Here is a 13468-nt window from a genome sequence, read left to right on the forward strand (position 1 = left end):
CTCTGCTCGAGTATCATGAACGGTGGCAATAAAACCCAAACACCCATGATTAATCATTCGGCGTGCCTTTACATAAGATATTATTTTTCCTTGAGTCACAGGAGTCATGCCTTTCCACATTAAAGTTTCTCCAGGAAAATTAAAACGTATAAGCTTAGCATAGCAATCAACCGATGCATAACATGATGCCAACCAATCCATGCCCATAATCACATCGAAAGCGGACATCGGTAACACACATAGATCAACTACGGTGTCCCTGCCCTGAACAGATATCACACAATCTCTATAAAATCTATCCACTAATATACTCCCCCCCCACTGGGGTTTCTACCACATACGGTACATTAATAGACTCAACTCCCCGTTCTAAGAATATAGCAAAAGAAGGAGATACATACGAATACGTAGAACCGGGATCAATAAGAGCATATGCACCATGAGAACTAATAGTAATAATACCTGTGACTACTGCATTAGATGCCTCGACATCCCGTCTGGTCATAGCAAAGAATCTCAGCGGTCCACCCCCTCCCTGAGCAACCTGTGCACCCTGTCGACCCTGTCCACGAGCACCCTATGGAGCGGTCCTAGCTGGCTGAATCTGACTCTATGTAGCTGTTGTAGTTCCCTGCGGCTGTGTAGTAGCTCGACTAGCACCAGAATTTCCTTTAGGACAGTATTTAGCAATATGCCCCATTTCACCACAAGTAAAACAAGCCCCATCTGCCCCAAAGCAACGACCACTGTGATTTCTACCACAGTTAGAACACCTCGGATGATAACTTGACTGATATGAGCTATTACCCTTCCTCTACATCTGCTGCTGGTCCTGTCTAGTGGAATAACCACTAGAAGACTGCACCATTGATTCTGACTGAGTAGATTTGGACTGCCCACGATAAAAACCACTCTTGCCCCCAGATGAAGCACCACTAAACCCACTTGTGTTACGTGGCTTTTTTCTTTCACGCTCAACTTTTTCCATCTCTAGATAGGACTCGTAACGGAGAGCAGTGTCAACTACGTCTGAATAGGTACCATATCGCACATCTCATACCACAGGACCACGATAGCGATGCTCAAGTCCATCCACAAACCGTCTCACCTTCTCTCTCGGATCCTCTACCAAATAAGGTACATACCTGGATAAATCTGTCAACTTGGCCTCATATTCTATAACAGTCATAGTTCCCTACCGCAGATTATTGAACAGACGTCTCATGTCATCTTGCTTGCTTAATGTAATAAACCTGTCCTTAAACAGTGCTAAAAATTCTGACCAAGTAATAGGTGGTAACCCTGCTTGTCTACCTCTCTGAATTGAAATCCACCAAGACTCTGCAGACCCTGAGAATAAGAAAGTGGCAAATTTCACACCACGAGTCTCCTTCAGCCCCAACGTAGTCAATATCTTTTCACAACGATCAATGAACTTCCGAGGTTCAATAAAAGTAGGTGAAGCATCAAACTCTGGTGGCTTAATATCCATGAAATTCTTAAACTCCTTAGATTGCCCTGTAGACTGGACAACCTGTTGAGGGGCCAACTGAGGTGTCTGATTAGCTGCAACATTCAACTGAACTTGAGTTTGTGCTTGTGCTTGTGAAGTAGCCCGAGGACCTGGAATTCCACCATGATTAGGCGCCAATGCCTCCAACACATTCAATAATCTGGTCACCACATCTGCGGGCATAGCAATAGTAGGGGCGGCAACTCGTGCCGGTGAAGTGTTCTGAACCACTTGTTCCTGCACTTGCTCTGACGCAACTCGGGGCTGACCCCCATTCACAACTTCAGGCTGAGGAGTGGCATGAGTCCTAGTCTGAGCTCTAGTCTGATGAGCACTAGCTTGTCTACCACCGCGGGTAGCACTCTGTCCGGCACCACGTTTAGCAGATGAAGATGCGCGTTTCTTAGCCATCTGCGAAATGAATATTACAAGTTTAAACTTGATTTAACTCACGCACGAACAAGGAATGAAAGAATGGAAAACTTCCTAGATGTCCAGTAGCCTCAAGGTCATAAGTATGGGCGCCTATATACCCATGAACAAGATTCTACTAAACACTACTCCATGACCCGGGACTTAAAGCCTAGGCTCTGATACCAACTTTGTCACGTCTCAAAATACCCGCTAAACGTGATTGCACCCAGCAAACACCACCCGCCAGGCGAACCATATATCATATTCTTAATCATTTACAAAAGCACTAAAAGAAAATAAGTGCAGGTCCAATAACGTTATTAATGATAAAAATGCGAAATAGTCGCCAACCAAATCCATAATCGATTTATGAAAACCAACCAACGCTAAGATAAAAATAATCTCTAGCCCACATCCCACGCTAAGACCATGGAGCATCTAACAGAGTTACATGAGTTTCAGTGTCGGGCATGTAAACCCAAAATAAAAGAAATAATTAGGAATAAACTAGATAAAGTTGAAATGACTGCCTCCACGAACAATGCGATAGCTCACCTCAGCAACAGAATCCACTCACGAAGTCTTCAATTACCAGCCTCGTTCTCAACAACAGTATCTGCATGGACATGCAGGTAAGGAGTGAGTTATACCTAAATATAACCTAGTAAGATCCTCGACCCGCCACTTCAAATACCCCTGGAACAAGTGTTAGAAAAAATAAACACACAACAAGCACAAAAATATTATGCACATGAATATATCATTATATAATAGCAACCAAGGTCCAAACCACTGTTTATCAAATATATTATATATCTCAACACAATTTACACTACGAATCGTCATAAGTGACAGTTAAAGAATTAGTCAACACTATGAATCCACGACAACATACACAATGTGCCAAATATGTCAAGAAGCATACACAATGCTAAGGGAAGCATACACAATGCCCCAATATAATCGAGAAGCATACACAATGCTAAGGGAAGCATACACAATGCCCCAATATCATGGTTCACAGCTATATCACATCACAAAATAATTTATAAAGAGAGTTTTGGATTATTTGAAAATAAAGTATATGCGGTTGGCCTTAAGGACCACCGATTCTGCCAAGCACACGCTCGCCCCAATACATGGACCAGGTAGACAAAACATATTTTTAAAACGGGTTTTGAAAAGCAAGTACCCAAAGCTTAAAATCTCACTTACCTCAAATTCACAATTCAAGCACACTTCCCAATAAATCAAAACTGCGTTCTCGAGTCTCCGGATTGCCTCAAACTACACAAAAACAGATTTAGAATGGTCAAAACTCTTAGGGTAAACCACTTCTATATTTTTAGAGGCTTAAACGGTTAAAGTCAAATTTTAAAGGACGAAAACGCCCTCTGATCAATGTGTTCAAAACCCGACAAGACTTATGTTTTTGAAAAGGCTTTAACGAGAGGATTCCAACGATATATAGAAGTCTAAAATCCGACGCTATTTGCCCTTTCAAATCAATGATTTTGGTTGAAGAACCCTAGAGCTAAACGTTCTCAATTCCTCAAAATATCCCCATGTTTTCACCATAAAGATTTACCCATAATTATGTAATAAACTTAAATAAAGGACTAGAATAATTACCTTGATGATTTGGGGTGAAAGTTCTTATTTTTCTCCTCTCCTTTCTTCTTTTTTTCTCCCTTTTTTTTTTCCTGCTGGTTTTCTCTCCCTCTGTTTGCTCGTCCTCTTCTTTTTTTTTTTTTTTTTTGGTTCCTTCATATTGTAGTGTTTCACGTTAGCCTTCAGACTTTTTAAAGTCTTTTTTTTTTCTTTTCCTTTTCCTTTTTGGGCTTGGCTACCTTCCTTCTTTTCTATTTTTTTTCTTTTTATTTCCTTCTTTTATTTAAGTTACCAACTAAGCCTTAAAAAATATATGGCTTATTACATCAAGGCACTCAAAGGATTAACAGAAACAGTGGCAGCATATTCAAGTGGAGTGCTTTAGCAATTTTGTACCACAAACTTTGGTCTTCTACAACATATGTTAGAGTGACATGAGGATATCATTATTATCATTGAACTTTATTATCAGAGGCGGATTCAAAATAAAAACAATATGAGAAAAATCATACTTTCTCTGGTTCAAAATAAGTGAATCTTTGTGGTGTGTCTAAGAAAGTTAATTAATTACATTAATTAAATGATCATTTTGACAATACTATCCTTTTAGTTTCCCAAACTTTTCTCAGAAGTAAACTGAGTCAATGTTGGGATTTGAAAAACCAATTTGAGAGAAGGGTAACTTTTGAAAATTAAATATACCTCTCTGTGCTTTGAAAAATTCATGTATTTTGGACAAAAAAAATGTTAGAAATTCATTTATTTTGTGCTGAAGAGAGTATTTCGGAGAATTTTAGATTCGGGATCCATTAAAAAATACAAATTTTGGAGAAATCTGTCAAAACTGACTTGTTGTAAACGTTTCTAATGGATATTCCATCTCATGGCATTCTGACAGAAACGCTCGTCTGAGTAGAAGTCAAGTAAACCATAAATCAGTCGAGCAAGAAAACTAGATAATCACTAGTACAATGAACTAACCATAATGTTAGCATTGACTCTTGTAATTGAACTAATAGCTAATACAGAAATGTACATGACATGAAGCATTAGACCGCAACAAAATGAGGTAGATTAAATCTAAACCACATAAAAGTTTATAATGAGAGAGTAGATGAATCTTGTGATGATGTGTACTTGACTACTCGGAAGAAGTTGGATAAAGCAATCATCAGAGAGAAAAATAATCCGCATGGATGGGAACCCTCTTCATTTCATCATTTTGTTGTGTTATTCTGTTCATACGTCCCAAGCCCTTCTTAGAAAGCCCTCTTCCCTCTCCTTAAGAAAAATAATATCTCCCATCTCATGGTCAAACCTTCCACCAAGTGCCCCTGTGATTAGAATACACATCTGTATTACACACATATACATGTTAATCCCATTGAAATAGCATCATCCTTCCTCATGTTGAGCTTGCGCTATTTTCCTTTTAATTTGTTGTATATCTCAAAACATGTTTTACCAATACATATGTGATTTTTTAAAAGTTTTCACTAATTGACACGGACTGCACGTGTGACGCACGTGTCATGCCCGGAATACACGTTTGACACACGAGATGCACGTGAACGCACACAAAAATTAGTTTTATTGAATATACTTGAGACCTTTTATTAATATTTGGCTTTAGACCACCAATTTCATTAAGCCGCCCCTGATTACTACTATTCACTGGCGTACTTGAATGTACTTTGAAGTATATTCAGGCTGTCAGGAGCGTAGAAGCTTGAGACTGTCCTGCTGCAGACTTCAGTAGCAATTCAGCATGTATAATTTATTCCATTTTATAACATCAGGCTGTTAGATTTTAGATTCTATATATAATCACCTTTGGACTTTTCAGCTCCCCGAAAGGAATTATATTATGGATTTTATCGGAAGAACTTACTCACATCTCATATTATACGAAACAAATGAATACAAATCATAAACATGTGCATTTATACTAAGCAAATGAATACACGTGTCTTACATATATATTAAATGTAGTTATGTTTAAAGTGCAGGTAACACATCGACTTAATTCAACTATAGAAAATTATGCGAAAGTAGCAAAGTTCAGAGGAGCAGCAAACTTTTATGGGATATATACTCACTTCAATCGTTTGATTTATGCAACACTGAGTGTCTTTTACCCTTTGTTTCTTTTCCTCCTGTTGAAGGGAGATGGATAAAAGAAATACTTTATTACGTTAGGGCATATATAAAATCATAAAACACCATGAAGAGAGGGAAATAAACTAGCATTCCACCAATGCAATAATCCTTGACCTTTCACAGAATCAGATTCGAACATGATTCAGTATTTCTTAAAACGAAATCACGTATTATCTTCTAATCATTCTAATCTTTTAATAGGACCTATTTGGTCGTTCCTCTAAACATGTTGATTTTACGGGGTGCCAATGTATAAATGCAAGTAGAAACAATTTCAAAATACATCCTTCTACATTGTAAATTGTAATCGGTGAGACAAGTTTACCAACTGCAGACATATTACTGTATCAACGCAAAAAGTTGGGAACTTTGACAGAGGAAGTAAGCAGAAGAAGATTAAGTAGATCATCTTCATATTTCATTATGGCAAAAGAATAATGTATACAAAACAACAGGAAACAGCTACCAAATGCGTCTAACGAATCAAGCACATAAGCAGTTGACGATCAAAATTTATTTGCTACGACTACTATTACTCTTAGACCCCGTGTTGTTTGTTTCCCCAAGACGCTATAAATTTATTTGCTACGACTACTACTACTCTTAGACCCCGTGTTGTTTGTTTCCCCAAGACGCTACTGCAATACAGGCACTTGCTGCCAAAGAAATCCGCTGTGTACCAGCTCACAATCGGACTGGAGAGATACTGTCCTCGCAAAAGAATAAGTAAAGAACCACCCCAACATTTCTCTCACTCTGGTAAAACATCTTTATCTGAAAGAATTGAACAGAAAATGGAGGTCACTGTCCACTATTCATTAAACTTCTGTAGAATAGCTCTTCTTTGACATCTGCAAGCTGCATCTTTCATTCTTTTTTGATTGAAATTGTCCATAGGAGGTCAGAATCAGATTGCACCGTGACTATGTCCTCATTAACAATATTTGATGTACTGACTAAACCACCAAATCTCATTTCTGTTTTATCTGAATAAAAGTCAAGTAAAGGTAAATCAGCCGAGCAGGAAAACTAGATAATCACTACCACAACGATATCAAACATAATGTTACTACTGGCTATCCCTCTTATCCAATAGCTAAACAGAGATGTGTAGGGCATAAAGCATTAGCGAATGAGGCAGGTTGGATATAAACGACTCATAAAATTTTATAAGAAAGAGTAGATGGAGCTACTCACCCAGATTCCATTTGAGACCCGTAGTAGTGGTGCTTCCGGCACCCATTCCAATGGGTATGAGTCCGCAATGTGGGCCCTCAACTAAGGACTGTATATGAATCTCGTGATGATGTGTACTCGGAAGAAGTTGGATAAGGCAATCATCAGAGAGAAGAATGATCCGCATGGACGGGAAACGACATATGACATTAATATTTCCCATCTCATGGTCAAACCTTCCACCAAGTGCTCCAGTGACTAGGATACATAACTGTAATTACACACAAATTCAAGTTAGTCCCACTGAAAGTCCATTAGGCTATTCTTTCCAGCAACACTGTCCTATATTCATCTCACTATGATGACTTGCAATATTGCATCAGATTTTTAAACTTCACAGTGGTCGCTTTTCTCTAATCTCAGTAGATGCAGTGATGCACTCAAAATAATAACAATAGTGGCAATAGTAAAAAGACAAACAACGAATATATTGCTCCATTTAATACCACTTCATCTTAAAAAAATATTATGCCATACTGCAAAATGTTTATCACCACTACCCAATGTGTCAGCTTTAAATTTGACAGATGATCCAGCACCCTTTAGGGCCGTGGTAGGGATATAATTAAATTTTTCAATTTGTCACAACATCCTCTACCATAATTGTAGAGGAAGTAAGGTAAGCTGGACAAATCATGCTTACAAGTAGTAAAACTTCCACCATATATACTAAGGCATATCACGTTTTCTATCCATAATAACTTTACAATATACCCTACAAGCAAGAGGAGGAAAGCGGTTAAAAGGGTTATTATATTTATTAGCAATTACTACACCTCGCAACTTTATATCCATGCTTTACTAAAGATTGTGCATATCCCTAATAACTAGCTCTAATTTTATTTCAATGGAATGAGGAAAGAGAAGTAACCACTGTAGCTTATCATCAATCCAAATTGAACAATGACGGATAAACAATACTGATCCTCCACGTAATGAAGCTTCTAGTGAGTTCATGTCAAGTATCCATTTCTAAAAGATGGAAATATGGTTTGAACAGCTTTTTAGTGTAGCGACATTTGCAATGGACGGAAACTAGAATTTCACATATTGATAAACATAGAAAACTACAAAAAAATTCCAGAGCTATGTTGAAAAGCTTAACTTACATTTGGATGTTCCGGGTTTAGTAAGTCATGAATATATGCAACACATTTATGAAGGTCTGTAGTATCTTGATCCTGAGATTCATCAATTATCTTGGTCCCCTGCATGTGGTCAGCAAGCCATAAATCTCCAAAATATGGTTCTAACATGCTTTGTGATGAAATGCACAAACATATTGCACAAGAAGAATGCCAAAGAATGTTCTTGAGCTACATGTATATCAAAAGTGTAATATCCTGGTATCTAGTGCCTGAAAATGAAATACAAATGTAAACAGCTAGCTAAGCATCCTCATAATGTGGGTTCTAACATACTTCAAAATGAAAAAAAAATTGCGCATGTATAATAATTGTGCAATACACTAGACACAAGTTTAAAAAAGAGCACATACAATAGTCTTGATCACCACAAAAACTAGAAACTAAAAGAGTAAAACGGCTGGTATGCAGTGCAAAATCTTGAACTCAACAACAAATTTCGAAACCATTTGAAGAGCTCAACTCTAATGTAAACAAATTTCTCATTCTCAGATAGACAGAGACAAACGCTAAGCTGGAGGGTTGGAGACAGACTCTGGAGTCTAAAGGGCTCAAGCTGAGTAGGACCAAGACAGAGTACTTGCAGTGCAAGTTCAGTGAAGCACCTCATGAGGCTGGCGTGGAAGTGAGGCTTGGTACCCAGGCCATACAGAAGATAAGTAGTTTCAAGTATCTTGGGTCTATTATACAAGGCAGCGGGGAGATTGACAATGATGTCACACATCGTATTGGGGCAGGGTGGATGAAATGGAGGCTCGCTTCCGAAGTGCGATGTGATAAGAAGGCGCCACCACAACTTAAGGACAAGTTCTACAAAATGGTGGTTAGACCGACTATGTTGTATGGGGCGGAGTGTTGACCAGTTAAGATCTCTCACGTTCAAAAGATAAAAGTTGCCAAGATGAGGATGTTGAGATGGATGTGTTGGCACACTAGGAGTGACAGGATTAGAAATGAGGCTATCCGGGATAACGTGGGAGTGGCCTCGATGGAAGACAAGATGCGGGAAGCGAGACTGAAATGGTTTGGACATGTGAAGAGGAGAGACACAGATGCCCCGGTGCGGAGGTGTGAGAGGTTGGCCATGGATGGTTTCAGAAGAGGTAGGGGTAGGCCGAAGAAGTATTGGGAAGAGGTGATTAGACGTGACATGACGCAGTTACAGCTTACCGAGGACATGATCTTAGATAGGAGGGTATGGAGGACCCGAATTAGGGTAGAAGGCTAGTAGATAGTCTCGTTTATCCTTTCATATTAGTCGTCGCATTATCGCGCCATAATTTCTTGTGCTTTGATTTCTGCTACTATCTGTTATTTCCTATACTTTGATTATCTTATTTTATCTGTGATAGCTACTGTACCTTTGCAAACTGCTTCATCAAGGCTTAGTCTCTTTCGTTATTTTCATTTCCATATCGCTTTGAATTCTTGGCCCCATCTGACCTCATTTTATGCTTTCTATTGAGCCGAGGGTCTTTCGGAAATAGCCGTCCTACCTTGGTAGGAGTAAGGTCTGCGTACACTCTACCCTCCCCAGACCCCACGTTGTGGGATTTCACTGGGTTGTTGTTATTGTTGTTGTTGTTGTTGGATAGACAGAGACACAGGGAAGCCCTTAACACATCATAGATCATACACCGTACTGTCACATGGTGTTCCACTCTATTGCATATCAAATAAGATCCGCCACAAAGATTTCCAGGGCTGCAACACCAAATTCTTTGAAAGCTGATCTCCCTGGAGGTAAGCATTTAATCCAAAGTGATGATTCAATTTAAACTAGGACAAATCCGACTAGTCTTATGGGACAAATTTGGAAATGTATATCAATCAACGAGGCCTCAGTCCCAAATTAGTTGAAACCAGCTACATCAATCATCTGTATCCATTCCGCCGCACTATTCAGGTTTCATTCAACACTAAATAATCTGTCCATTAAGGTAAACTAGGGATTCTCTAAAACTAGGTGTTCTCTAAATTTTACACTTATTCCTACAGAAATATACAAATCTGGTTGCTTTTTAAATTATTTCATTGAAAAGAAAATTGCTGTGCAAGTACAGGACCACCACAACTTGTGGTCCACAAGAAAATACTAGCTTACCAGGCCTCTATAATATTCAAGAACTTCAGTTCTAATTGAATCCATGTCTCCTTTTATAGCATATGGCTTGTACCTGCCATAAAATCATGATTTAGTCTAATTCAATCCATGACAACTGACCAAAATTTTCTAAATACAACAAAATTGTGCTTTAGCCTAAGAGAAACAAATCTCGAATGCTTCACATATAGTCTGAATGTGCTTTAGCTCAGTTAAAGCTCCAAAGTGGGTGTTAGGAGTAGTTCTCTGTTTGGAATCATAATATGACATGAGAATTTCAAATAGCGACTATAACTGATTCTTTCCTACTGTACAAATCCAAGTTCTGGTTTCCTTTTGTCCATCTTTGTCCAAGAAAACATAAATGAGGCCCACACATGAAGTGTTGTAAACCTAAACAAATAAAAATAAAATCTCTCTAGGAGCTAAAACTTTTCAAGAGGTCATTCAAACAGTTCAAAGCTATATTGCTCAGACTCTTTAAAAATATCGACCGGTGTGGGTCGGACACTCCAAAAGTAGTGCATTTTTGGACAATCCGACACGGCTGGGGCAACAAAAGTGAAGAGTGTTAAATTTTACATTCCTTCTATGTTATGATTTACATTAATATTAGACTATTTACTTTACTTTAAGTCTAGGAATATTCTAGAATATTTATTTTCCTTCTAAGTCTAGGATCTACATAAATTACATAATATATAGATTCATAACATAGTTCCTTTTATTTATTTCTTTTAGTTATAAATAGTGATGTAGTCTCTTATTTTCAATGCAAGAATCAATACAAAGAGTTTTCATTTTTTTTTCTCTTTTCCATTTTCTCTCTCGTTTTTCCCATTCCTAATATACTTTCTTTAGCAGTGAATTTTCCTCCAGTAAAAATCCCTGTTTTATTCCTTTTTTTTTTTTTTCCCAATTTGCATTAACAAGTCTAGAGAATTCTTCACAAAAAAAAAATAAAAAAAATTGAAAGATGAACCAGCAATAAACTACTAAATAATTTTTTTTTAAAAAAAATTACCTCTTACGAATATCAGAAGGCTCCTCATGAGGAAAGAAACCAGGCAATTCATCAAACACCCTATTTGCACCACCATCAGCACAAATATGAACCTGTGCTGTTCTAAACAACAACATATAACACACCATATTCACGTAATTGAACTCATAACTTTCGACGCACAACATAAATTTATTACTAAAATTACAATAACTTTAAAATATATAGAGTTTAAATAATGCGCCCTACAGAAACTACAAAAAGGTTAAAAAAAAAAAAAAAAAAACTGAAGGTGCAGGGGGAATTACCGTGTTTCCAAAGCAGAGGAGTGAAACGAGGGAGGCGTTGGTTAAGGATGACAAGTGCGTACGTTAGAGAAGGTCCGTTGTTGTTGTCGTCGGTGGGAAGATTTGGGAGGAGGAAGGTAGAAGAATGATGAGAGATCAACGCCATTGCTTGCTAACTTGCGCCCCCCGGTCCAAATTAAAGAAGAAAGAACAAATATGATATGAACACCATTATATAATATCGTACCTATTAAATCGACCAGCTACCGCCCATTTGCAAGTTTACTATATTTAATTTTTAATAAATAAATAATATAGCTAACGTGTACAGAACAGTTGTATATTTGACCAAGAAAAGAAAATTCTGAACCCTTCCGGAACAAAGGAAAGGTGGATTAAATTCTCTCTTCGTCCCAAAAAGATTACACTCTTTTGATTTGGCATAAAATTTAAAAAATAACGAAAGACTTTTGAAATGTGATGTAAAATAAATCTTAAATATTTATGTGACTATAAATCATCTTATAAAATTAAATTATTTCTAAATATAAAAAAAAAAAAATCTTTTATGATAGACTAAAAAAGAAAGGATAATCATCTTTTTGGGGACAGATGGAGGAGTTAATTTGGATGATTGGCGGAAGAAAACGGAAATTGAATACAAAAGTCAAAGGATTAGGTCGCAGAAATATGTCTCTTGAGTTTCAGGCTTTTAGCTATATACAGACTCATTATAAGAACTTTTACAGTCAAATTACTTTTAAACCTATATTTTGTATTGTCTTCAGTACAGTCAAACTTTTCTATAAAAGTATCATTGGATCTAAAATAATTTTACTGTTATAGAGAATTGTTATTATATACTTATAAAAGTATTGATATTTAAATAATATTTTACTGTTATAGGCAAAAAGATGTATAAAATCTAATTTTTCATTTTTAATTGTTAAATTCTAAACTTAATTACATCTTGTATAATAAAGAAAAATCTTTTAATGATGAAAATTATATATTCATATGATATTATTTTTGTCATAAATAGTATATTAAAGGAAATATTTGGTCAAAATCTCTACACTTATTATTGGTAATCATAGATATTCTATTTTCATGAAGATGGTTAATTATTATATTACCTAAAAAAGAAGATAACTGTTATATGATGGGTAATTTTACAAATAACGTACTGTTATAAAGTTGGTTATTGCTATTATAGGTGAAATGCTGTTATAGAGAAGTATATAACATAAAAAATCGGTATCGAAAAAATTTGGCTGAGAGGTATTGTTATATACAGATGTCGTTATACAGATGTCTGATTGTATATTTAAATTATTGTAATATCCTAATTTAATTGGTCCAAAATTATTTATAAAGATCATACTAACAAAGTACTTCTCCGCTTACTTTTACTTGTCACGTTTCGCTTCTAGAAAGTCATTATTTTAAAATGTATTTTTTCATCATATCAATATGAGAAGATTGCAATTTATAGTACTTTTCATATAGTTTTCGAACATCTAAATTTTAAATATTGAATTAATTTAATTCAATTTAACTCTAAACAATTAGTTAAATTGACTTTCGTGAAGCGAACCATGGTGAACGGAGGAAATACATAATATAGACTCATAACAATTGGTCAACTTTTAAATGTGAGAACTTAGAAATAAATTGGGTGACGTCACCTGCATATAGCTGGTCAAACACAGCTACTATTTCACGAAAAGTAAGGGATAGAAAAAGAGTTGTACTCACTAATTTTTATCTTAAATTATTAATAACTGGACACAAAATTGAAAAATATATAAAAATTATTGATGTGAAAAGATTTTTAAATCTTGTGGTGTGTATATATTATATCAAAATATTTTTTGATTCTCGTGATTTAAAAGATTTTATGTCATATCTGTGAGAGTATGTTGCTTAGGATAAAATTCAAATGTTGAAACTAAAATCACACATAACGAAAATAATCTCCTTTAAAGAGATTAA

The 13468-nt window shown here is 36.3% G+C and overlaps 2 protein-coding genes across 3 annotated transcripts; both read right to left on the bottom strand.

The window, feature by feature from the left end:
- Nucleotides 1–1195: 1195 nt before the first annotated feature.
- Nucleotides 1196–4101, bottom strand: LOC132611708 (uncharacterized). The gene is made up of 3 exons (XM_060326093.1): nt 3560–4101; nt 2483–2543; nt 1196–1924 (listed from the first exon to the last, which is right to left on the bottom strand). Exon 3 carries the CDS (start codon nt 1922–1924, stop codon nt 1196–1198), a length of 729 nt encoding a protein of 242 aa, XP_060182076.1. The 5' UTR covers nt 2483–2543; nt 3560–4101.
- A 1979-nt stretch (nt 4102–6080) lies between these two features.
- Nucleotides 6081–11749, bottom strand: LOC132610017 (thiamine pyrophosphokinase 1). Of its 2 annotated transcripts, none has more exons than XM_060324270.1 (6): nt 11495–11749; nt 11208–11304; nt 10184–10256; nt 8044–8142; nt 6896–7145; nt 6081–6684 (listed from the first exon to the last, which is right to left on the bottom strand). In XM_060324270.1, the coding sequence occupies exons 1-6, from the start codon at nt 11637–11639 to the stop codon at nt 6566–6568; spliced, it is 783 nt and encodes a 260-aa protein (XP_060180253.1). In that variant the 5' UTR covers nt 11640–11749; the 3' UTR covers nt 6081–6565. The 2 variants fall into 2 exon arrangements, with proteins under 2 accessions (XP_060180253.1, XP_060180254.1); XM_060324271.1 differs by having other exon boundaries at nt 11208–11309; nt 11495–11636.
- Nucleotides 11750–13468: the final 1719 nt, after the last annotated feature.

The sequence above is a fragment of the Lycium barbarum genome, chromosome 9, assembly GCF_019175385.1.
Source record: "Lycium barbarum isolate Lr01 chromosome 9, ASM1917538v2, whole genome shotgun sequence".
In the NCBI taxonomy this organism is placed as follows: Eukaryota; Viridiplantae; Streptophyta; class Magnoliopsida; order Solanales; family Solanaceae; genus Lycium; species Lycium barbarum.

Excerpts from the sequence above, each read along its gene's own strand:
- LOC132611708 (XM_060326093.1), bottom strand. The coding sequence starts at position 1,924 with ATGGCTAAGAAACGCGCATCTTCATCTGCTAAACGTGGTGCCGGACAG.
- LOC132610017 (XM_060324270.1), bottom strand. The coding sequence starts at position 11,639 with ATGGCGTTGATCTCTCATCATTCTTCTACCTTCCTCCTCCCAAATCTT. Across the intron at positions 8,143-10,183 it reads TTGAATATTATAGAGGCCTG|GGGACCAAGATAATTGATGA; the intron begins GTAAGCTAGTAT and ends GACCACATGCAG. Across the intron at positions 6,685-6,895 it reads GGGTCTCAAATGGAATCTGG|ATAAAACAGAAATGAGATTT; the intron begins GTGAGTAGCTCC and ends ACTTTTATTCAG.